Source organism: Psammomys obesus, unplaced genomic scaffold, assembly GCF_907164565.1.
Source record: "Psammomys obesus unplaced genomic scaffold, mPsaObe1.curated_primary_1811, whole genome shotgun sequence".
NCBI classification, from domain to species: domain Eukaryota; kingdom Metazoa; phylum Chordata; class Mammalia; order Rodentia; family Muridae; genus Psammomys; species Psammomys obesus.
The window spans coordinates 429,494-455,294 of record NW_026587032.1 but is presented as its reverse complement, the minus strand read 5'-3'; the positions used below and the strand labels follow the sequence as shown (position 1 = coordinate 455,294).

Genomic DNA, 25,801 nt, shown 5'->3' with positions numbered 1-25,801 from the left:
CTTCATTCCAATACGTTAAACTCCTGAATTTGATTTCTTCAGCTAACAAGGCCACACCTGGATGTTTCAAAACAAATTTTTATCTTGTTGGAAAATCTTGACTTTCCCCGCCTGGTATCTGTCCCCTCCACTCAACTAGGCTTGAGCATGGCAAGATGATAACTACTGAGAATGAAGCTCAGTTGGTCCCCACACTAATAGGGACAACGCAGAGCGTCCCAGCCTCTCCAGCTGTCAATGACCCCTGAAGCCTTCATCTTACCAAGTGAGGAAACTGAGGCCCAGTGGAAGGAAAGAGGCTCGTGTGTGGTCTTGTCACTCTTTCCTAAAATAATTGCGTGTGTGACAACCCTTGTCCTACACCAAGGGCCACCAGCATGGTCTCCGTAGGCACGGACCGGACTTGTAGTCCCTAGCACCGGGGTAAAAAGAAAAAAGAAAAAAAAAAAAAAGGCTCCCCATTCGCAAAGGAGCAGGGACGAGGGTTCTGGACGAGTGTACAGCCTAAACAGTGCGCCTTCTGGAGAGCTACAGCTGTCGCCAGCACTTTTCCCCCCGGGGAGGGCACTGCCACTCACCTGCGACTCCAGAGAACGCAACTCCCTGTTCCGCGCCCGCCCTACACGCTCCAAGCCGGCTCTGCAAAGCGCTATGGCTGCCAGGGCACCGGCTCTCCTCAGCTCCTTCCGGGTCGGCGAGTGCCTCGCCAGTGACAGTCCGCAGGACCCTGGCGCCGCTCGCCCTCAGTTCCGCCTCCTTGCAGCCTCGCCACCAATCCTTGTGGGCCAGTTCCGGGCCTCTTCACACCAACCTCAAGAGACATATGAGAAAATTGTCCTTGGCATCTTTTCTTTCTTTCTTTCTTTCTTTCTTTCTTTCTTTCTTTCTTTCTTTCTTTCTTTCTTTCTTTCTTTCTTTCTCTCTCTTTCCTTTCTTTCCTTCCTTCCTTCTTTCTCTTTCTTTCTTTCTCTTTCTCTCTCTCTCTTTTTTTTTTGGATGGTTGGTTGTTTTGGTTTTTCGAGACAGGGTTTCTCTGTGTAGCCTTAGCTGTCCTGAACTCGCTCTGTAGACCAGGCTGGCTGTGAACTCACAGCAATCTGCCTTGCTCTACCTCCATTGTGCTGGAATTAAAGGTGAGCACCACCATGCCCGCGTCCTGTCTGTCTTCACATGTGTGTGGGCGCGCACATTAGCAGGCTCCAATTTGACTATCAGAAATTATCCTGAGTTACTCTTTGAAGATCTCTCTCTACCGTTTTGTTGTTGTTTTTCTTTCCTTCCTTCCTTCCTTCCTTCCTTCCTTCCTTCCTTCCTTCCTTCCTTCCTTCCTGTAGCCCTGGCTGTCCTGGAACACATTCTGTAGACCACACTGGCCTTGAACTCGCAGAGATCTGCCGGGGCCCGGCCTCTCAAGTGCTGGGATTACAGGTGTGCAACAGCATCAGGCTAAAGCAGGGTCTCTTTATCGACCTGGACTTTGCTGAAATAGTAGTCTCCCCGGGGATCCCCTGTTTCTACCTTCTGAAACTCCATGCACACACATTTATATTCGTTCAAGAACCAAATTCATGTCTCCTACACGTGCGTGCGTGCATGTGTGTGTGTGTGTGTGAGAGAGAGAGAGAGTGTTTCCAGACAGGGTTTCTTTGTGTAGTCCCATCTTTCCTGGAACTGACTTTGTAGACCAGGCTGGCCTCCAACTCAAAGATCTGCCTGCCTCTGGCTCTGCCTCCCCAGTGCTGGGGGATTGAATGCATGCAGTGCCACTGCTTGGCTACAGGTCCTCTTTTTAAAAGCAGAACACACACACACACACACACACACACACACACACACACACACACTATGCCTAAGTGTATAAATGTGCACTGTGTGCATACAGAAGCCCAAGAAGTTAGAAGTGTTGGGTTCCCTGGAACTGGACTTACAAAAGGTTGAGCCACTATGCAGGTGGTGGAAATTGAACCCAATCCTCCACAAAAGCAGTTAAGAGCTCTTGACATTTGAGCCATCCCTCCAGTCCCCAAATTCTAGTCTTCTTGCTGAAGGAGGAAACACTGAAAACTGTTGAGACATCTCCCTCACCTTACTGATTCAGAGTCTCGCATTGTCTTAGGCTTTCTATTGCTGTGATGAAACACATGACCAAAGCAACATGGGGAGGAAAGGGTTGATTTCAGCTTACATGCCTGGATCATAGTCCATCACTGAGGGAATCAGGGCAGGAACTCAATGGCAGGAGCTGATGCAGAGGCCATGGGGGAGTGCTGCTTACTGTCTTGCCCAACCCACTTTTTCTATATCCTGGTACCACCTGCCCAGGAATGGCAACACCCACAATAAGTTGGCCCTTCCCACATCATCAAGAAAATGTACCACACGTCAATCTGATAGGGGGGCGCCTTTTCTCAACTGAGGTTCCCTTTTCTTTCAAGACAGGGTTTCCTGGCTGTTCTGGAACTCACTATGTAGACCAGGCTGGCCTTGAACTCATAGATCCACCTGTGAGGGTTCCTCTTCTAAAAGGCCTTTAGCTTGTGTCAAGTTGACATAAATTAGCCAGCAGCCCCTAAATCTGGAGTTCACAGATTAGGTAGACTCTGGCTGGCCAGCTCCAGGGATCCTGCCAGATCCTCACCAGCCAGCACTGCTATTGGCATAGGCATGAACTTTTGTGCTGGGATTCTTTTTTTAACATGGTTTTGGGGATCAAACTCAGGTCCACATCTTTCAAGGCAAGCATTTTACTGACTGAGCCATATCCCCATCCCCAAATCCCCCAATCTTTTTGAGGGAAGGCCAGTGAGATGGCTCAGCAGGTTAAGACATCTGCCATCAAGGCTGACAACTGGAGTTCAATCCCTAGAACCTACAGATTGAATAAAGAGAACCAACTCCTGAGAAAGTTGTCATCTGACTTCCCCAGGTGCACCATGGCATGCTTACCATTCTTCCACACAGAAAGAAGGAAGACATTTTTATTATTTAAAATTTGAAAGAACAGAAAAATAGAAATTAAGATCATTTTTTTTAAGAACTTTAATATTACTAGCATGGGCAGTGTTGTAAAACACAACACTTGATCTGTCCACACGAGTTCCATGGGTACAGGTCTCTTCAGCTTTCGGTTCCTGCTTCTGTAGAATTGAGACTAATATCCAGAAGCAACCGATATTATGAAGAAACAATAACCATTGACAAGTATGGTGGTGCAGCCTTGTAAGCACAGCTGGGAGGAGGAGACAGGACAGTCAGGAGTTCAGATGGCCTCGAATGAATGTACAGCAAGTCTGAGGACAGCCAGGACCACATGAGACCCTGTGTAGAACCAGACAGAACAGCATACAAAAAGCAGTAAATACAGCAACTGTTTAACTACATTCAACTAGCCTGCGGTACCAGGAGGGTACCTTTACCAGGTGCATACCTTTAATCCCAGCATTTGGGAGGCTGAGGCAGGGGCAAGCAGATTTCTGGGTCTGAGGCCAGTCTAGTCTACAGAGCTAGTTTCAGGACAGCCAGGGATACACAGAGAAACCCTGTCTTGAAATACCAAACCAGGGCTGGAGAGATGGCTCAGCTGTTGCTAGGCTCACAACCAAAACTATAAGAAAAACCAAACCAAACAAAATCTCCCCACTCTCCCCCCCCCCCCCCCCCCCAAAAAAAAAAAAAAACCTAGCCCGAGGCTTGGAGAACCTCAACTCTCAAACTCTTAAGAGGTTTTAGCCAGGCATGGCAGACCATTCCTTTGGTCCCAGCATTTGGGAATCAGAGGCTATCTGAATCCAAGGCCAGCTCCGTCTTCACAGCAAGTTCCAAAGAACCAGAACTACATAGAGAGGCACTTTCTCAAAAAAACCAAAAACATCTTAGAGGTTTTGAGCAAAACAAGAAAAGCATAGTTAGGACTGTGTTTGGGGAGGTTTCACATGGCAACAGTACACAGGTTATATTAAGTCAAAACTGAAAGCTTGAGGTTTGAGATTAGTTTGGCAATGAGGCAGCTGCAGTCAGGTAGGTGAGAGGTAACCAGGGCCTGGGTTGGGTCAACAGGAAGAGAGAAACAGGGAGTCAAGTTGAGGAAAAATATGAGGGAAAAATATATATGTTGTGAAAAAAACAAGGTTTCATGTGGTTAGCAGGAATAAAGAAATAGCAAAGCCCAGGGGTTAATGCATTTCCATCTCTGTTCTGCACAAGGTACAGTGGGGCACACTGCCTTTTTTGGTTCTCAGGTAAAGCAATTCTAGTCTTTCCCCTCCTATTAGTTATTCTCACTACAGCTAGATTAAAAAAAAAAATTATTCATTTTAGCTCAGTGGTTCTCAACCTGTGGGTCACGTCCTGGGGTGAGGTGTTGAAGAACTCTTTCATGGGGCTCACCATTGGGAAACACAGACTTTTACATAATGGTTCAGAACAGTAGAAAAATTAGTTATCTTTCAGAGCACTGAAAATGATTTTATGGTTGGGGTCGCCACAACATGAGGAACTGTATTGAAGGGTCGCTGCAGTGGGAAGGTTGGGAACCATGAGCCCCCAAAAGCAAGGCAGCTCCCTGACTTGCTGTGTGTGATGACTCTACTTGGTGCTTCACGACAACTGACATCACATGCCAGCAGGTGTCCTGGTACAGGCAAATTAGGGCAAAGGAACTGTTACTAAAATGGAGCGGCAAGTGAGCTTCAGAGAATGAAACTTGTTCAAATAAATGTCTATAACTGAAATCATTCTGCATGAACTACAAAGAGAGTGAATTTTTTTTTTTTTTTTTTTAGACAGGGTCTACATAGTTCTGGCTGTTCTGGAACTATGTAGAGCAGGCTGGCTTCAAATTCACAGAGACCTGCCTGCCTCTCCCAAATGCTGGGATTACAGATGTGCATAGCACATTTGACCTCTTCTCAGTACCTTAAAGTTGACTAATTGAAAATATGAAAAGCATTCAGAGATTTACCCATAGTTTGGGGATTAATAATAGCATCAGAGAAATTTAGGGTTGGAACAAAATTGCTTACTTATTAGTAAACTATTTATAGTTATTTATCTGATTTGACCAGTGAGGTTATTTACTTTTAAAATCTGAACACATGGATATTGCTTAAACAAGACAAAGTACAAAGAAAGACTGATTTAACCAAATCAAACCACTGTGCCAAGGTCAACAAACCAATATTATTCTAGAGGAATTGAATGTAAAGAGAGGATTAAACCAACAGAAGCTGGAAACCATGCCTAAATATTGAAAACTGACCATTTTTTTTCTAACCTCATAAAGCTTCAGCAGTTTCTCTCCGGGTTCTAGTTCCTCCTTAGAGCAAAGCTTATGTTCTTGGTTTTTGTTGTTGTTGTTTTATTAGTTTGTTTTTACTATTCTTAGATATTTAATTTGGATTTTTATTATAGATGTTCTTAGGTGATTAAAGTTTGGTTAAAAGTATCATCTTCATCCTAAAAAAGCCTATCTGAATCTTGTAATAAGGGGTGGGGGAATGGAGCGATGACTCAGCAGTGAAGGGCACTAGCTGTGCTGGCACAGAGGACCAGGTTTCCTTCTCCATCTCCCACATCAGAGAGTTCACAATTGCTGAAGTTCAGCTCCAGCGTCAGCGGATGTAATGCCTATAGTGAGAATTTAGGTTTCTTTAAAAAACACAGAAATGTTATGGGAATATGTGTGTGGAGATAAGAGGCTGCTTCACGGCAGCTGACTATGATTTGCCTTGTGCTCTGGCAAGGGCGTGATTTTGCCAGCTGCAGATAATTTCTGTGAGGGTGTGACATTTAGAAATCTGGAAACTTTTCTGAGGGTATATAAATGCTAGGACCCTGAGAGGCGGGGTTGCTGCTGTTGGCTGGCTGGTGGTTATATGCTGATTAAGGAAGTAGTCATGTGCAAAGAGAAACAAAGAGATAAGAAATTAGATATCCTGACAGCGAAGATCAAGTTTGCCCCAAGGGACTGGATGCTCCTAATCAGCAAGAAGCAGTCTGATAGTGCTACCCCCTTCCCCTCTATCCTTTTTTCTCTATCTAGTGTTAGGGGGCTAATAAGGGTGGAGAAAGGTGGCAAATACCGGCTACAAATGCCCTCTTCTGGTCTCTGTGGGCATCGCATGCACAGGGTGTAGGCACTCACACATACAGAAAATAAATGTTAAAACAACCATTTTTTAAAAAAATTTATTGTTAAATTCCACTCACAACAAGTGTATTTTAGTATGGTTCTGAGGCAAATGATAATAAAATCAAGGTTAGAATAGATTTTTATATGTTACTCTTTGCTTTTTGGTTGTCCGACAATAGTTTTAGATTGTGCTCTTTTTCTATGTGGTACTTCATAGCAGGCATTAGATGGTAAATGAATTAGGTAAGATGTACTTTCCCCTGACGTTGTGAAACCCATGGCATAACACATTTTAATCAGCAGTACATATCTGTGAAGGACTTTGTCATCTGCTTGGAGCAGGAAAAACCAAAGTAGAACGAAGGTAGCTGAGATCACTATTGATATCAGTAATTATGTTGTGTAACCAACCAGTTTCTACTTCTCCTTTGCCTTAAAAGTCAAAAAGTCTATTTTGGGATTTAAAAAAAAAAAAAAAAAAAACTAAAGGAAAAAAAATAAAAGAATCCCACAAACCACTCGCCCCAGAAGGAAGTTTGAATTGTCTACCTTAACGTAAACTCTCAGAGGAGGAATTAAAACTGCCTTTAAATTTCTGAACTCAGGGCTTCTTCGTACAAGGTTAGGCAAACTTTCTCCCAGCAGCCTACAAGCCTACATTCTTTTTTTTTTAGAAACTGAATCCTGTTAATTTGCCCCGACAGGTCTTGAATCCAAGCTCTTCCTGCCTCACCTTGTTGCAGCATCCAGAACTACAGGAGTACAACACCACTTCTGGTTTAAAGTTACCATTTCAGTACGTTGTTTAACCCTGCGCCTCTGTGTTAGCTAAATATTTGCCGTTCCAAGCTGTGTAGCTCAGGGGGACATTGGGTGCCATCGTCAGCACTGGGAGAGGAGAAGGGGGAATGCCGATCCGTGTCCGTGAGTGTACTTCGAAGTGACCCAACTATGAACAAGTTAATCTCAAGATTACAACGACCTCTGAATCCTCCAGTTGAATAGAAAAGTCTTCCTCCTCTGCGTCATCACATATTTTCCCCTGGACCCAGGATTTTCACTCCAGCCCCGGCTGACCTGGCTAGGCCGCTCTCGAACTTACAAACAACACTCCCGCCTCGGCCTTCGACGGCTACCACCTCCCGCCCGCCGACACCTTGACAAACACACGCACTTTAACATCTCTCTTTAAGACCTCCTCGCGTTCTACACCTGGCAGAGCACCGGCTGGGCCACAAACGGTGGCTGGGCCTCGACAGCAGGTGACGACATCTGCGGCCTCAGGTAATCCTCAGAGATTCTCGGAAGAGGGGCCCGAGGTCTGTCCTACTCCACCAGAGCGACTCTAAAAGTCCCCACCGCCCTCCGCTCCCCGATCTGCCAGGAAGGTGACGCTCCCCGCGCCGGGAATTTTCGTAGCGGTGACACATGCCACTTCCGGCGGGCGGCGGGACTCAGTGACGTGGCAGGCGAGTCTGCACGGTCCTGCGGGCCGGGACACGGGAGTGTCAGGTGGCGTCGGGGCAGCTCCCCCGGGACAGGGAGCTCGGCCGCGGCCTCCGGCCGGAACCGGAAGTGCCACGTGTCCCCACTGTGCCTGCGCGGCCGGCGGCTCCGCCCAGGCCCTCCCTCCTCTCCGGGTTCAGCTGCCGCCTCCGAGCCCCGGCGTTCGCGGCCCCGCCGGCCTGACTCCCGAGCCTCTCCGCGCCGGGTCGCGGCCGCCGGCGGGCTGAAGAGACCGAGACGCCATGCCTCGGCCTTGACGCGCCGCCCTCTCGCGTTCCGCTTCTCCGGCCTTCAGTTCCCGCGCCCTCGGAGCTCTCGGCTCGGCGCCGCGGTCGACCCCGACGACTCAGTCCTACCGTGAGAACCCCGGGCGCCATGGCCCAGCCCGGGATCCCGGCCGCCCGCGGCGCCGCAGCGGGCCTCCAGGCCCAGAACGGGGCCGCCTCGGCCTCGGGGTCTCCTTACACCAACGGTGAGTGCCGCACGGGGGCGGGGAGGACGACACGGCCCGGGCCGGCGGGAGACCTCCCGGCTGGGTCTGCCCCGGGGAGTGGCAGATGTCTGCCCGGCCCCGGGAGCCGCGGTGGACGTGCACCTGCAGACCCGCGCTGGCGGGACTGTTTCACAGTTATTTATACATTCAGCGAGCAGACAGTGAGCCACCCGCGGTATGCAGCGTCTTGAGATAAACAGGAGGTGAAAAAGAATCGTAGACGAAATCAGTTTCCGCGGAACTGCCTTGCGGAGGTCATCTTGTCTGGGTGTCATCACGCTCCGCGCCACCTCCGGCCGGTGTCCTGGAGGGCAGGGTTCATCTCGTGTCTGCAAGGCTCTGCGGGTCGTGTTTATTAGTCTGGGTTTGCAGAGATGAATGACTCTGCCTTGGACAGACCCCTTTAGGACTTGCTCATCTCTCCGGGGATCTTTCTCTCTCCAAGGACCTTCCTAGAGCTGTCCCTAGGCCGCCTGTTCAGTTTCTCGGTTGTGGAAGAACCAAATAGATGGGAGGATAAGGCTTCGTTTCTAGGGCCTTCTCCTTCTCACTTGGAGCGTAGTTTAGACACAACTCTGAATCTTTAGAGAGTGTACATCTGGCACTATAACTTATCTTTTGGTGTGAGAATATCTTATAATTGGAGACCTCCTCTAGGATTCCTGTAGCTTTCCTACAGCATGATTTGCTAAGCTTATTTTAATTGATATAATAAAGACACATTTTCTGCCTACTTACAAATTAGCTTACAAATCTTTGCTTTATGGGAAGAAGACAGGAAGAATAATACTAAAGTACTTACTGTGTCCATTGAAGTTGGAAAAAAATAGCCAGTGACTAAAATTGCTGGTTACAATGCGTTTAGAGAAGACTACTGTTTTCTTTACAAAGAGGGCTCTTTGTGAGACTTAAAACTGTCTGTGGGTAGGCAGCTATTGTGGGCAGGGCAAGAGAAGCTAGAAGCACTGACAAGTTGATAATTTGAATTGTTTAAGTTTTCAGTAAGGGATTATGTAAACTCTGTTTTCTTCTGTAACAGTGACATTTGTGCAGAAGATGAAATCATTCCCCTTAAGGTGAAAACAATTAAGCAAAGTGTCTCCAGTATGGGTTTTTCTTATAAATTGCACTTATGTGACAAAATCTGCAAATGTGCCAGTAAGCTTACGTGCAAGTATAGTTGTCAGGATTTTGAGATGTTGCAGGAATTTGATCAGTATGTGATTAGCTGTGTTGGAGATATTTCATTGATTTTATTTCATTGATTTTAGTTAGTTCTTTGAGACAGTGTCTCACTCTGTATCTCCAGTTGGCCTGAAACTTGTGGCAGTCTTTCTTTCTTGGCTGCTCTATTGCTTGGATTACAGAGCTGGATTTTTCATATCCCACTTACTTCATTAATTCAGTCAAAGCCAAACACACACCTGTTGCACATCAGTGTTCTGACCTTGGGCATAAGAGAGCACTGGTGTGTGGGTTGTTTAGAGCCATTTGAGAATTCAGATATGGAACTGGCAATTGTGGTTCAGTGTAGTAGCAACTGGGAAAAAAATGTGGCCAATAGAAATAAGGAGTAGACTCAGATGACTGATAACTGTCGCGAGCTATCACTTTTTTTTTCTTTTTCTCTTTTTTTTTTTTTTTCCCTGCCCTTAGTTGTAAGGGCGATTTACTTACCTATTTATTTATTTATTCATTTATTTATTTATTTATTTATTTATTTTTGAGGTGCCATCTAGTTATATAATTTCTCCCCCTTCCTCCTCAGTCTTTTATAATAACCTTCTTTATTTACTTTTGTTTACTGAGACAGGGTTTCTGTGTGTAGCTTTGGCTGTCCTGGAAATCATTCTGTAGACCAGGCTGTCCTAGAACTCAGAGATTCACTTGCCTCTGCCTCCTGAGTCTGGGAGCTATAATAATCATTTTTTAAAATATGTCTGTCAGTCTATCCATATCTATCTATCTGTCTGTCTGTCTGTCTATCTATTTTTGGTTTTTGGAGACAGGTTTCTCTGTGTAACAGCCCTGGCTGTCCTAGAACTTACTCTGTAGACCAGGCTGGCCTCTGACTCACAGAGATCTACCTGCCTCTGCCTCCTGAGTGCTGGGATTAAAGGCATGTACCACTATGCTTGGCTAAGGAGGTTTTTTTCTTTTTGTTTGTTTTTTATAATAAGTATTTTAAAGGGGTTTTATTGTTTTGTTTTGAGTCAGGGTCTTACTTTATAACTGTGGCTGGCCTGGAACTTCCTTTGTAGAACAGGTTGGCCATGAACTCAGAAATTCACCTGCTTCTGCTTTCCAAGTGCTGGCATTAGAGACGTATGCCATCGTAACAAGCTCATCTTAGTTTCTTATAATACCTTTTTGGGTGTGTGCGTGTCATGCTCTCACTATATAGCCTTCCTGGCTGGCCTGGTACTCATTATGTAGGCCAAGCTGGCCTCAGACTTTCAGAGATTTGCCTGCCTCTATCTGCTGAGTGCTGAGATTAAAGGCATGCCCAGTCTATAATACCCATTTCTGAAGTTTGTTTTAATGGAAGTTTTTCCAATAAGTGGCTAATCTTACTTGTTTGGTTGTTCGTCCTATTAATCCTGAGAACTGGCTTGTGGTAGTGAGTTGTAGGTTCAGGAGGCAAAAATGGAGAAAAGTCTGATGCTGTGATCTATGCTTGCTTACCTCATTCAAGGCAGTAGTTGCTGCTTAAACATTCTATTTGGGTTTTGTTTTGTTTAAGACAGAATTTCTCTGTATCCCTTGTCTGTCCCCTGGAACTGACTTTGTAGACCAGGTTAGCCTTAAACTCTGAGCATGCCTGATAGTTAGTTATATTTGAAAAGTCTTAAGATGTTGGTTTAACATGCATGTGTGAGGTAGCATGTTGCAGTTCAGTTAGATCTCAATATATCATTTAGATTTAACCAAGACTAGCAAGAGAAGCAGTTTTCCTTTTCTGTAAGTTACTTTCTTGTTGTGTCCCTGACACTAAACCATTTTTCTCTGTATTATATTGCATTACAACCTGAAGATTGTCTAGAAAGATTGTTCCATGTTTTTCATTGATTTGTGTATATATATTTCCATTGCAAACATTTGACAATGTGGTTGCAAGACAGTTTAAACTGACATCTTACCCTGATTGTTGCAGTAAAGTGAAAGGTGATAAGGGCTCCCAGCATCCTCCACCTCCTTTGTTAGCTGTATGGGTCAACTTGCCAAGGTAGTTAAGAGACTGAAGTTTTATTAACTTTATTTCTTTGCCCACATTTTTTTTAAAGTTAACTAATTTTTGTTTTCTTTTTTGAGACAGGGTTTCTCTGTGTAGCCTTGGCTGTCCTGGACTCATTCTGTAGACTAGGCTGGCCATGAATTCACAGAGGTCCGCCTGCTCTGGTTACCCAAGACCTGAGATTTCAAGTGTGTGCCATGGCATCCAGCTAAAGTTATAGATTTTGTTGAACAAAAGCTGATTATGTGTTGATTTATTCATAATAAGATTACATTTTCAACTAGTAGATAATTCAGATTATTTCTTTATTTTAAATTATGTGTGTGTGTGTGTGTGTGTGTGTGTGTGTGTGTTTGCATGTACACACCTACACAGGCTGGAAGTGTCAGATCCTCTTGAATGAAGTTCAGGTGGTTGGGAACCATCTGACATAGGCTCTGGGAATTGAAGTTGGGTCCTCTGGAGAGCAGTACCTGCTCTTAACTGCTTAGCCATGTCTCCAGCCCACATTTTCAGTTTTAAAAAATATTTTTTATTTATGTGTTTGCATACAGTCATGGATGTGTGTGTGTCTATATATATACATACATACACATACACACACACATATATGCCACATATATGAAGGTGCCCTCAGAAACCAAAAGAGAGGGTATCAGATCCCCCAGAGCTGGGTTACAGGCAGTTGTGAGCCACCTGATACGGGTGCTTGCAGCTGAAATTGGGTCATCTGCAAGAGCAGTAAGTGCCCTTAGTGGCTGAGCCTCGATCCAGCCCCTCATGTAGGAAGCCTTTAGCCGTGGAGCAGGCCCTGAGTAAACATGGCGTCTAGTCCCTCCCACCAGCTCAGTGTCTGAGCTCCATTTATTGTTTTCAGAATAGGCAGTAGCTGGGCTCCTATAATCCTCTGTACCTCTATAAGCACTTACCACCTTGTTGGCTAGGGATAACACTCAGTGGTAAAGCAGCTGCTTAGCATGTACAAGGCTTTGGGTTCATGCCCAGCCCTGGAAAAGAGAAAAAAGAAAGAAACCCAAAGCTGCAAGAACGTAACATACTGTTGCATGTAGTAACCTTTGAACTGCTTCTCTGTCTTTGCTGATGTCTGCTCTGGAAAGAGACACATAGTAACAGGAACTAGCACTCACTGTTCTGTTACAGTGCTCTCAGGCACTACCCAATAGCACTCTGAGTATCATCTAATTACTTACCTACTCTTAATTCTAGGATCCAGATTCTTGAACTAGTGCCAGAATCAGGGATCAATGCCTTATTTTTGGTTTCTTTATGTAAGTATATAACTGCAGCAAATAGTTGCTGACAGTTTTTGTTTGTTTGTTTTTGTTTCTCAAGACAGTGTTTCTTTGTGTAGCCTTTGCTGTCTTGGACTTTGTAGACCAGGCTGGCCTCAGAACTCATGAGATCCGCCTGCTCTGCCTTCCAGAGTGCTGGGATTCCGGGTATGCACCACCGCAACCAGCTTTAAGACCAGTTCTTTATTTTCCTGTTTCCCTGCTCTGAGTTTTAAGTAAGGGGTGAACTGACTGTAATTTCTCTTTCTTTTGTTTCTCTTTCTCTCATGTAACTTTTGTTAGTATTTAGTCCATTCTGTTCCTGTTCTTGCATGGACTTTTCTGTTTTCTTTTGTCATTGTTATCTGTCAGTCTCACAGTCCTCCTCTCAGTCCTCCTGTGTAAGTGTACGCATCTAACAGGTTCTTATGTGTATGAGGCAAACACTCTTACCACTGAGCTAAATCTTGAACCTTTGCTGTTCATAAATGTCTCATAGATCCTGAAACTTTGATCCTACCCAAACTTTGATTTTTCAGAATTTGCTTTCCTCCTTTTGTTGCTGTTTTATTTTATGGTGCTGAGGAGCAAACCCAAGCTCAGCATGCTAGGCCAACGCTTCACTGCTGAGCTACAGCCTCAACCTACATTTGTATGTGTTTATGTATGTGTATGCGCACGCATGCCTGCATATATGCGAGTGCCATCAGAAACTAGGAGCTAATGTCTAATCTGCAGCTGGAGTCACATGGAGTTGTGAGCATTGTTGGCTTACATGATGGGTGCTGGGAACGGAACTTCAGTCATCTGAAAGAGCAGTAAATGCTCTTATACTCTCAGCCGTTTTTGTTTGTTTTTGAAGCTGTCTTGTGTAGCCCAGGCTGACCTCAAACCAACTTTGTAGCAAAGATTTCCATAAATTTCTGATCATCAGGCCTATACCTCACAAATGCTGAGATTACAGGTATATGCTACTACAACTTTCATTTTTCTTTCTTTTCTTTGAGGAATTCTTCAGAGGAAGAATGTACTTTGATGTATGATATAAGATGAGCTACTAAGTCAGATCCCCTGGGTCTCCAGATCCCCCTGGGGGCTGCATTTACAGAGGTTGTCAGTTGCTAAGTGGGTGCAGGGAATTGAACCCAAATCCTCTGTAAGAATAGCTAGTGTGGCACAGGAGGCAGCCATGGTGCCCAGCCGGAATGGCATGATCCTGAAGCCCCACTTCCACAAGCATTGGCAGCGGCGAGTGGGCCCTTGGTTCAGCCAGCCAGCACACAAGGCCCAGCAAGTGAAAGCACACCGCATTGCCCCTCGCCCCGTGTCCGGTCCCCTCAGGCCCATAGTGAGGTGTCCTATAATTGGATACCACACCAAAGTTTGAACCGGCAGGGGCTTCAGCCTGGAAGAGCTCCCAGTGGCTGCTATCCATAAGAAAATGGCTCGTACCATCAGCATCTCTGTGGACCCAAGGAGGCGAAACAAATCCAGTCACTACAGGCCAGTGTGCAGTGCCTGAAGGAGTACCACTGCAAGCTCGTACTTTCCCTAGGAAGCCTTCTGCTCCCAAGATGGGGGATAGTTCTGCTGAAGAGCTTAAATTGGCCACCCAGCTAATGGGACCTGTGATGCCCATTCAGAATGTGTCCAAAAAGGAGAAAGCTCGAGTCATCACAGAAGAGAAGAACTTCAAGGCTTTTGCCAGTCTTCACATGGCCTGGGCCAATGCCCGGATCTTTGGCATCCAAGCAAAAACGGCAAAGGAAGCCGCAGAGCAAGATGTTGAAAAGAAAAAGTAATACACTGTTGGAATGTTACAATACATTTTCCATAAAGAAAAAAGAATAGTTAGTGCTTTTAACCACTGAGCCCCCGCCTAAATTAATTTTAAATTAGTCATTCTTTTAGGTTCATGTACGGTAGTTTGCTATTATAAACTGGGTGCTAAATAGTGGTTCAATGTATAATGTATTAGTGAATGAATGGGTTAAGAATAAACCAGCCCAACCTGATGGTGGTGGCAGCGGGCCTTTAATCCCAGCACTCTGAGAGGCAGAGGCAGGTGGATCTCTGAGTTCAAGGCCAGCCTGGTCTACAGAGTAAGTTGCAGGACAGCCAAGGCTACACAGAGAAACCCTGTTTTGAAAACAAAACAAACAAAAAACAGGTCCTTAGTTTTTATCCTACTTAGACTTTTAAGGAAAACCATTTGGGATATATCTGCCTTATTTCTATTTTGTTTACTTATTTATTATGTGATACTGAAGATTGAAGTCAGGGCCTCATGTATACAGTGATCGATGTCTCCACCTTTTTAGTATTTTTTAATTTTGAGACAGAGTCTCGGTGAGTTGTTGAGGCTGGTCTTGAGCTCGCTTTGTAGCCTGGGTTAGCTTTGATCCTCCTACCCTGAACTGCCAGGACCAGCCTTTTTTTCTACATGAACTTTAATGTGAAAGAGGTAGTTAATTCAGTGTGTTCTTAGCTGTCTAGTAGGCTTACTGAGGAAACTTTTAAGTCATAGTTTTGTATTAATTGTTGTAATACAATTGGTATGTTAATTGGTGTAAAAGAAGGATTCTTTTAATTTTATGTTTGATTTAATGAATAATAAGGGCATCATTTATTTAAAAGATTATCCATATCAGTAGGTTTTTGTTTGTTTGGAAGTTACTTGCTGAAGCTTGAGCACATGGTCCCAAATAGCTGACTAACATGCTGTCATGGAGCTAACATCTAGGTCTTACCCCATTTTAAAGCTTATTTTGAGATGGGATCTTGCTAAGTTGCCAAAGCGAGCCTGGATGTCTGTGTGTATATGTATGTATACCCCACCCCCTGATTTTCTCAACAGAATCTTACTGTGGAGCCATGATTGGTCTACAACACTCTTTGTAGAACAAGCTGGCCTTAAACTTGATGGGATCCTTTTGCCTCTGCCACCAAGGTGTTAGAATTACTGATGTTTGCCATTATATCCAGTTCATTTGCTTATTCATCTATCTGTCATCTGTCTATTTGTGATAGGTTGAGCTACAGTGTCTCCCACTGTAGCTCACACAAGCCTCTGACTCACAGCAGTCCTCTAGTATCTGCCTTTCAAGTATTGGGATTACAAGTGTGAGTTACCTTGCCTGAAGTTGCTTTCATTGAGTCTTGCAGAATGGAAATTTACTAAGGTTAGCCTTGGGGTCTCAATCTGTACCCTTGTTGCAAGTTCCTCTTTGATTTGTAAGTTGCTGTTGGTGTGAGTGTGAAGCACTTTTCTGCACTAATTGATCCTCTTTGAGAACGGGGGGTCCTTGCTGTGCAAGAGAAGCAGAGGGAAGAATAAAGCAGTGTTTGTTCCTTTACTCCTACCTCTTCATAGCAGAACAGTAAGTGTCCTCCAGGAGATTAGGCTTTTGATTGTTTTTCTTGTTCTTTTTAAGAGAGGGTCTCACATGCTCTCAATTCTCCAGTGAACACCACCTGCAACCTGTCCTATACAGTTATGATTCCTTCTACCTGGAGATACCACCAGACCCTTCAAATCACATAAGGATTCAGTCCCACAAGTTACTTCAGATGCCAGTACTAAGTCTAGGTTTCTGATCTGTGCTTCTGATTGGCTATATCAGTGAATCCCATGATCTTTCTGCTGGGATACAGTACTTTGGTAGACAGTTCACAGAATGTGAGGGAACATTTGGGTTTGTTTTTGTTTTTTTGAGACAGTTTTTCTGTTGCCTTGGTTGTCCTGGGCTTTCGCTGTAGACCAGGCTGGCCTCAGACTCGCAGAGATCCACCTGCCTCTGCCTTCCTAAGTACTGGGAATACAGGTGTGTGCCCCTGGTGAGGAAACATTTGTAATAGACATTAGAAAGGGTTCATATAAGCAGCCAGATCCATAAGAGCAATCAAGCGTGGGGAGGGGCAGCCCTCTTAGACCATCTGTGTCCTCACCAACATAGAAGGTCATCACGTCCACGGGGGGCGGGGGGAGGATGTTTATGACAATGACCAGTTGTGTGGAATGGAAGCCCCCACCCCACCTCCTGCTTTTTGTTTGTTTGTTGAGATAAGGTCTCTATCACCTAGGCTGGTCTCATACTCTGGTCACAGAGGTCCTCAGCCTCTAGAATACTGAGATTATAGGCATGAGCTACCACACCTGGAATCGGTATGCATACTTAAAAAACCCAATACTTGATTTTATTGTTTGTTTGTTTGGTGTGTTTGTGTGTGAGAGAGGTGTATGATGTGTGGAGTGGAGTGTACATGTGCCATGGCGCACACTTGCAGAGGTCAGAGGATATTTGCTAGGCCAGTTCTCTTCCACTGTCACAACTGCAAGTTGCCAGGCCAATGCCTTCTCAGTGAGCCATCCAGTAGCCCATAGTTCAGCAGATCACTCTCCCCAAAGGGTTTGCTCTGCCCCAAAAGCAGGGCAAACCTTTAGTAGTTACTCTGGTGCCCCAAGCATGAATCAGCCTTTGTGTCTGGCTTTTCTTATTCTGACATTGTATATAGGTTAATTATACAATGCATGTATAATTAGAGCCTCCTGTGTCTGGCTTCTTTCCATTGTGTGTGTGGTGGTGGGAAGTGAAGTCGGGGCCTTATACATAGTAGGCAGACACTGTGCTGCAGAACTATAACTCCAGTCCCAACATACAGCTTGTTTTTAAGGTTTATTCATTTATGGCATGTTAGCAGTGCTTTTTTTCTTTTTTTTTCTTTCTTTTTTTTTTTTTTTTTGACCAAGTCATATCTCACTGTATAGTTATATCCCACAAGGTTATCATTCTTTTGTTGTTGGTGGTGGTTGTCTCCATTTTGGGGATATTGTCTTAATCACTGTTCTTGCTATAAAGAGACATCATAACCAAGGCAACTCTTAAAAAGTGAAACATTTAATTGTGGGCTTACTTACAGTTTCAGAGGTTTAGGCCATTATCATGGCAGGAAGCGTGCTAGCATACATGGCACTGGAGCAGTAGCTGAGAGCTACATCCTGATCTCTAGGCCACAGGAGGAGAGAGAACTGGGTTGGCATGGGCTTTTGAAACCTCAAAGCCCACCTGCAGTGACATTCTTCCTCCAATAAGGACACCCCTACTCCAAAAGGGATTAGGCCATACCTACTCCTTCTTAGATAGTGCCACTCCCTAATGACTAAGCATTCAAATATATGAGCCTATGAGCCATTCTTTTTTTTAAGATTTATTTATTTATTTTATTAGTTATACAGTGCTCTGCTTGCATGTACACCTGCATGCCAAAGAGGGCACCAGATCTCATTACAGATGGTTATGCTCCACCCTGTGGTTGCTGGGAATTGAACTCAGGACCTTTGGAAGAGCAGGCAGTGCTCTTAACCTCTGAGCCATCTCTCCAGCTCATATGAGCCATTCTTATTCAAATCATGTATTCTACTCCCTGGGCCCATAAGCTTATGCTATATTACAATTCATTTAGTCCAACTTCAGAAGTCTCCATATTCTCTCAGTTTCAACAGTTTTAAAAGTCCAGAGTTCAGCACCTAGTGGTAAGTGGTATAGTGGTGGCGCCTTTAATCCCAGGGCTCTGGAAGCAGAAGCAGGCAAATCTCTGAGTTCTAGGACAACCAGGGCGTCATTTCTCTCTTGAACACCCCCTCCAAAAAAACAAAAAAACAAAACAAAACAAAAAAAACAACAAAGTTTATGTCTCTTCTGAGACTCATGGGATTCTCTTAACTGTAGGCCCCTATAAAATCAAAACAAAAAAGGCAGATTACATCATTTCAACATTATATACAGAATATACATTGCCATTCCAAAAGGGAGGAAAGGGAGCATAGTGAGGAGATATTGGGCAAAGCAGACCTAAAACCAGCAAAACAAACTCCAAATTCTGCATCTCTATGTCAGATGTCAAAATGGTCTTCACTCTCCAACTCCTTTCAGCCTTGTTGATAGTAACACACTTCTCTGTCTCTTGGGCTGGTCCACACCAGATCTTCAGCTCTTCTCGGTAAGTATCCCACAAATCTAGCATCTTCATCATCTTGGAATCTCCAATGAAATCCAGGCTTCATCTTCACAGCTTCATACAGTGATTTCTTTAGGCCTTCACCCAGAACACCCCTCACACATACTTGTCCTCAGTGACTTTCCTTAGCCATGGAAGGAGCTTCTACAACCCCATTCTTGTATCCTTCACTCCAAAGGCAAAACCATGTGGCCAAAGCTGCCAAGTTCTCCTTGATGGTGCTGTAACTTGTCCTCCTCATTCAGTTATACCTGCACCAGCTTCATGTTGCTGATGGGTTTCCTTTACTGCCTCAGCTTTCCTTTAATTCCTTTTCACAAGTTGGAATCTTATCTGGCTGTGGTCATGCCCTGAGCTCACCACTGTCGTTATTCCATTTAGCATCAGGCTTTTCTTTACACTTTTTAATCTCTTAAGCATTGAACTTAGCTCTATTACATTTCCCTGTGCTCCTTTTCTCCTCAAACAGTACATTTTATAATTATTCTTGCCTCACTTGCTGCTTTTCAGTGTAGTTCAGGCAGCCATATTCTTGACCAGAGTATCACAAGAACGGTCCCTAGGCCACTTACTAGTGTTCTTCCCTCCTGAAATGTCTTGAGCTTGACCCCCACAGTTCAAATTGCCCTCAACACTGTCTTCCATACTTCTACCAGGAGGGCCCAATAAGCCCCGCTTAAAGTGTCCGACTGTGTTTCCAGTCCACAGCACGGCAGGCCTGCCACAGCAATACCCCAATCACTGATACCAACTTCTGTCTTAGTCATTGTTCTATTGCTATGGAGAGACATCATGACCAAGGTAACTCTTAAAAAGGGAAGCATTTGATTGGAGGCTTGCTTACAGCTTCAGAGGCATAATCATTATCATCATGGCAGGAAGCATGGCAGCACCACAGATAGTACAAGTAATGCTGCTCTAAATATTTGTGTAAAGTGACTATGCAGTCTAAGGGGATTGCAAGGCCATGTAGTAACTGTTTAAAATGTTGAGAGCAGGGATGGTAGCTGCATGAGTTTATAGTCCTACAAGGAGCCTGACTTGTTACTGCATCTTTTTTGTTTTGTTTTGTTTTAATCATCATTGTTGGTTTAAGTGGTTCTTATATTGTTTTAGGTTTAATTTGCCACTCTCCAGTGGCAATTATGTTGAATAAATGTCTAATTTTAGATTTATTTCATTTATTTATTTGTTTATTTATTTATTTATATGTATGTATGTATGTATGTATGTATCTGTGTAAGTGCCTATGTATTGAGTACAGAAGCAAGTACCTTTGCCTGTGTGGAACCAGAAGCTTCTGGTCTACATAGCAAGTTCCAAGCCAACCAGGATGAAACTGGGAATGTTGGTGTATGTATGCTTTTAATCCCAGCACTTAAGAGGCAGAGGCAGGTGTCTCCCTCCCTTATTGTATTTTTCAAAGTATTGTTACCTTTGTTTGCTTAAGACTGATTTTTTTTCTCCTATCTCATCTGAAGGTCCTGTCCAAAGTACACTGATGTCATCACAAGTGTCATCGAGCCAAGGATATGATTCCCAACTTCCAGGATCCTACCCTCGTCCAATGCCAGCAAAGACTTTGAATCCGTTCTCTGCACAGTTGAACTTTGGTGGTTCTCAGGGATCTGGGCAGACTCTTAATAGACCACTTGTGGCTTCTAATCCAGTACCACCCTCACTTCATAGTGGTCCGTCCCGAATGCCACCACCTCCTTCTCAGAACCCAACTGCTACATCAATGCCTTCTGGTAGCTTTCTTCCTGGAACCAATGCACCACCACCTTTAAACTGGCAATATAACTACCCATCCACAGGACCACAGACTAACCACTTTCCTCATATAGCTCAACCATCTGCATCTGGGAATACAAATTTAACAGCAGATCATCAGTATGTTTCTTCTGGAGACCCTGCACTTCAAACCAGCTTCATAAAGCCAGGTACTCATCTGAGGAGTGTTTGAAATTTAGAAACATAAAACTTGCATTCTTAAGATTTGGACTTAATACTTGAAGCCTTAAGAAAACAATGGTTTTTAAAATTAATTAGTCTTTAAATAAGTTTCTTTTCATACCTCTAAGTTAACTTAATAGATTGCCTACTGTTGCTGCCTTTGTTTTGTAGGTAATTTTTCTTTTCTTTTTAAGGAGACAAGATCTTGTTGAGTTGCCTATCATGAATTGCAACTCCTGGCCTCAAGCAATTCTCCTACCTCAGTCCTCCAAACATGTGGTTCTCCAAGCAATTTTTTTTTTTTTTCAGTCCCTCTTAAGATTTCCAGGGCCTTATGTTTTTGTGCAGTCACTTCCATAGGACTGAAACATGACAAGTATGGTGGCAGATGCCTTTTTAAACCTGGCACTTGGGGTGTGCACACATGCAAAAAGGTTTTGGTGGTGTCCTAGAAAATAATAAGTATTTAATTAAAACTACTCCTAGAAAATAATAAAATAATAATTAATTTTAATTAATTCCAAATTATTGCCCTGGCATGACAATAATCACAGTGAGAGTAAATTAAAAGATTTGGGGTCTAAGAGTTGTACTCAGATTTGTTTGTCCCTTTCCTTCTTTCTGTGTTTTCTTTGCGGAGACAGGTTGTTCCTTAGTTCGGGCCATCCTTGTCCTTGAGTTTACTAAACAGTTAAAGATGACCTTGAATTGATCTCCTGCCTTTAACTGCCATAGTGCAGTGATTACAGGCATGCACTGCCAAGCCCAGGGAGATGGGAATGTGGATAAGTTGCAGAGTGTGCTCAGCAAGTTCCAGGACCTTCAATCAATCTGGAGTATTGCCCTCACCACCCCCATAAAGATTACTTTTAACAGCTAAAAAGCTACGTGCTTGATGGAAAATACCTGAATATAGTTAAGGGAATATGAATCAAAGAAGATAGCTGTTGGTATTAGCCATTCATTTGGAAGTTGTTAACTGGTTCATTTTCTCCCAGTATGTGCTAAGAGTAATCTTGACGATCTCAGATGGATGAGATGGCTCAGTTGGTAAAAGACCTTATGCAAGCTTGATGATCTAGTTTAACTGCTAGAACAGTCAATAGTAGAAGGAGAGAACTAACTCCAGAAAGTTGTTCCTGGCTGCCACACAGTTGTGGCACGTGTGCCCTGTACCCCTTCACATTATACATACACATGCACACAATAATCAAATCATCCCAGCACGAGGGAAACAAGGCAGGAAGACCAGGGCTTGCCTGGGCTACACAGTGATTAAGAGTGTATATTGCTTTTGCTGAGGACCTGAGGTCAGTTCCCAGCACTCAGGTGGCCTGCTCCACAAGCAACACACTAAAAAGGCCACATTAACCAGGGCCCCCCAATGACACCAGTTTTCTTCCAAACAGTATATATATTCTCTTATCATTGCAGAGCAGAGTTGGATATGATAGTACGTATGTATAAGTCCACTTTGGTTGAGCTGAGGCAGGAGGATCGTGAATGCCAGGCTAGACTGAGCTCTTTAGTGAGAGGTCTTGTCTCAAAAAGAAGAAGAAAGAAAGAAAGAAAGAAAAAGAAAAAAAGTTTCATAACAATCTCTTTGACAGCTAAGAAATGTGAGGCTTGAATAATTTGCTCAATGCACAAGAAAATAGTTTGGGAAAACATATCGTGTAAAAACCATTTTAAGGACTGGGGAGATGGCTCAGCTGTTGAGATCGCTCACTATGCAGTCATGAGGACAGGCTCATAGATCTCAGTACTCAGGTAACAAGTGAAGCAACTTGGAGATGACCTGGAACTATAGCTCAGAGGGATCCAATGCCTGCTTTAGGATTGGACCCTTGCACACACTGTATACACAGACACAGATAACAATAAAAATAAATCTAAGAGAAAATGGAAAACTATTCCATCTACTTTCCCACTTGCTCAAAAGACTTAGGTAGGAAGATTACAAATCAGGGATTTGGGGGACCATCCTGGGAAACATCTTTAAAAAAAAAATTTCAGCCACAGCACTCAGGAGGCAAAGGCAGGTGGGTCTCTATGATTTAAGATTAGCTTAATCTATATAATGCATTCCAGGCCAGCCAGGGCTACAAAGTGAGATCCTGTCTCCAAAATGAGTAAATATGACCTAAAATGAGTAAGTACAGCCTAAGTGAACAGGGTACATGATCAACAACCTGAAATTTCCTTAGCCTGACAAAAGTCCTAAGGTAGAACACTGTGACTCCAGCATAGACATAGTTAGACAAACATAAATAAGTTCTTAAACTTTGAACATTCCCACATAAAACAAAGAAGGGGCTGGGAATGTAGGTACCAGAGCATAGGCCTGTAATCCCAGCACTGGATGGCTAAGGCAGGAGAATCACAATTGAAGGCCAGCCTGCTAAGACTGTATCGAGAGAGAGAATGGGAATGAGTAAGTCCGTATAGACTATTAAAATGAACTAAAATAAATGTATGGCTCTCCAAACAATCTTATTTTTCATTTCTGTTTTCTCAACTTGTACTTGAAAGTCTGAAACTAAAAATTCTGGCATCGAGCTGGGTGTGGCAGTTCATGCCTGTAATACTGGTAACTTGGAAGTAAGCCAGGAGATTGCCATGATTTTAAAGCCAACCTAGGGTACAAAATGAGGTCTTGTCCAAAAAACAAAATCTTTCTCTCTTTTCGCTCTCTCTGTCTGCAGTGAAGAGATGGCTCAATGGGTTAAAAATCACTGTTTACCAATGTTAGTAATTTAAGTTCTATCCCCAGTAACATACACAGAAAATAATTGCCATTAGAAATTAAAAACTAGCTGGGTGGTGGTAGTGCACACTTTTAGTCCTAGCACTCAAGAGGCAGGGGCAGGCAAATCTCTGTGAGGTCCAGGCCAGCCAGGGTTACATAGTCAGACCCTATCTCTAAATACAAACAGACAAAAAAGTAAAAAGGAAGGCAGGTTGTCAGGACTATTGCCAAGTACCTTTATGCACTGAGCCGTCTCATTAGCCCATGTTTTCAGAGAACAAAGTAAAATGGACTGCAGCGATTGCTCAGTGGTTAAGAGTGCTTCCTCTTCTTCTAGAGAACCTGAGTTTGGTTTCTAGCACCCATGTTGGATGCGTCACACCACTGATAACTCCAGATCCAGAGGATCTAGTGTTCTCTTTTGGCTTCTGTTGGCATCTATAGACATTTCTCTCTCTCTCTCTCTCTCTCTCTCTCTCTCTCTCTCTCTCTCTCCCTCTCTCTCTCACACACACACACACACAAGAATATCTAAGTAAAAACATTCAAATAAATCTTAAACACACACACACACCTGTATTTAGGTTATGTATGTAAGTTTTTAGTCCTCACATTCTGTGTTCTGTTTTTTCCTGCCTTTTTTCACCCTAACATTAATTAGCTGTAGGGATCTGAAAAGGCCAAGTCCAGAACTCTCACTCTTCATGTTATAAATAGGTACTGATGAACTTAACACTTGGCTAGCATGTGCTGGCATCAATCCCTAGCAGTAAAGAAATAGGGATTACTCAGCTTTTAAGAAGTCTCTTTTATGGCCTGGGTAGTGGTACACACCTCTAATCCCAGCACTTGGGAGGCAGAAGCAGGTGGATCTCTGAGTTCAAGGCCAGCCTGGTCTACACAGTAAGTTCCAGGACAACTGGAGCTACACAGAGAAACCTTGTCTTAAAAAGCTTAAAAATAAACAAACAAAAACCTATTTTATAAAATATAGCATATTCTGAATTCAGAAATGCTCTAAAAGATATGAAAAACATCTGTAAGCTAACTTGTGGGGTTCTTTTTGTGTGTGTTTGTTGATGTTTTGTTTTTTGAGACAGGGTTTCTCTGTATAGCCCTGGCTATCCTAGAACTCAGCTCTGTAAACGAGGCTGACCTCAAACTCATAGAGATCCACCTGCCTCTGCCTCCTGAGTGCTGGGATTAGAAGTATGCACCTCCCGGCTTTAACATTTTTGTTGTTCAAACTTGTGTTTTGTTAAACATTTAGCCACATGAAAGCCTTGTGGTTAGGCATTTTTTGATGTTATACATTCTTATTAATGCTGAGTTGGGAGTGCACCTTGCCCTTAGTTCTTTTGAATTGTGTGTACTGTCATGGAAGTGTGGATACTTTAATGATTAGGGGGTTTCCTGATCTTTACTTGATCTTTACTCTCCTAGTACTTCACTGAATAATTCTTACCAACACCAATATGTGTATTAATAATAAAAGTTTTTCCATTTGGTCCTGGGGAATTTAACAGTATATGATGGCTTTTTCAAATTTTTCTTATTTGGCTACATTTGTTTCTTTGGTTTATAAAGTACAGGCGTGCTATAAGGAAAATGTATTAACCCTATCATTAATAATTATAAACAGTGAGTGTTTTCTTAGAAAAGAAACCAGGTGGTTTCTTGGAACCAGGTGGAGGGATTGGTCCCTGTAATCCCTCCCAGCACATGAGGCGCTGGAGCGATGCCTCAGTGGTTAGAGCACAGGTTGCTCTTGCAGAGCACCCAGGCTTGGTTCCAGGCACTCACATTAGGTCGCTCACAACTATCATTACACTTCAGGAGATTTTATGTCCATTTCTGGTCTCTGTGGGCATGCATGTGGTTCAGAAACATACAAACAGGCAAAACACCCATACACATACAATAAAAATAAATAAGTCTTAAAAAAAAATCCCAGCACTCAGGAGGCTGAGGTAGGAAGATCATGAGTTCAAGGCTATATAGTGAGGCTCTGTCTCAAGAAACTGAAGAAGGGCTGAGAGTAGAGCTCAGCAGATAGTGTTTGTCTGCTGAAGCGCTGGGTCTGTACCTCCAGTCCCCAGAACCTTATCAGCATCGCAGCATGCACTCAGGAGGTAGGGGCAGAGGATCAGAGATCAGGGTCATCTTCAGTCGTGTAGTGACTTGGAGGTACATCAGTGCTATGTGAAGCCTCCCTGTCTCGGGCGGGCAGGCAGGCAGGCAGGCAGAAAAAAAGAGACCAAAGGCCTGGAAAAGACTCCATGGCTTAAGGCTGTGTACTACTCTTATAAAGGACTTGAGTTCAAGTCCCAACACCCACATAGCACTCAAAACAGCTTATACCTCTAGCTTCAGGGGATCTGATGTCCTCTTCCGGCCCCAGCAGCACCACATGCATATAGTG

At 43.8% G+C, this 25,801-nt stretch overlaps 2 protein-coding genes and 1 pseudogene across 2 annotated transcripts in view; 2 read left to right on the top strand and 1 right to left on the bottom strand.

Annotated features, from left to right (window-relative positions):
* Positions 1–710, bottom strand: part of Sar1b (secretion associated Ras related GTPase 1B) — a 30,893-nt gene extending 30,183 nt beyond the window's left edge. The window contains exon 1 of the mRNA XM_055602844.1: positions 579–710. The gene's annotated coding sequence lies outside the window, so the exon portion shown is untranslated. The remainder of the gene's footprint in view (positions 1–578) is intronic.
* Positions 711–7,565: 6,855 nt separating this feature from the next.
* LOC129673128 (protein transport protein Sec24A-like) lies at positions 7,566–20,640 on the top strand. The gene is made up of 2 exons (XM_055602836.1): positions 7,566–8,108; positions 20,156–20,640. Exons 1-2 carry the CDS (start codon positions 8,012–8,014, stop codon positions 20,638–20,640), a joined length of 582 nt encoding a protein of 193 aa, XP_055458811.1. The 5' UTR covers positions 7,566–8,011.
* On the top strand, positions 13,837–14,458 carry LOC129673151 (60S ribosomal protein L13-like; annotated as a pseudogene).
* Positions 20,641–25,801: the final 5,161 nt, after the last annotated feature.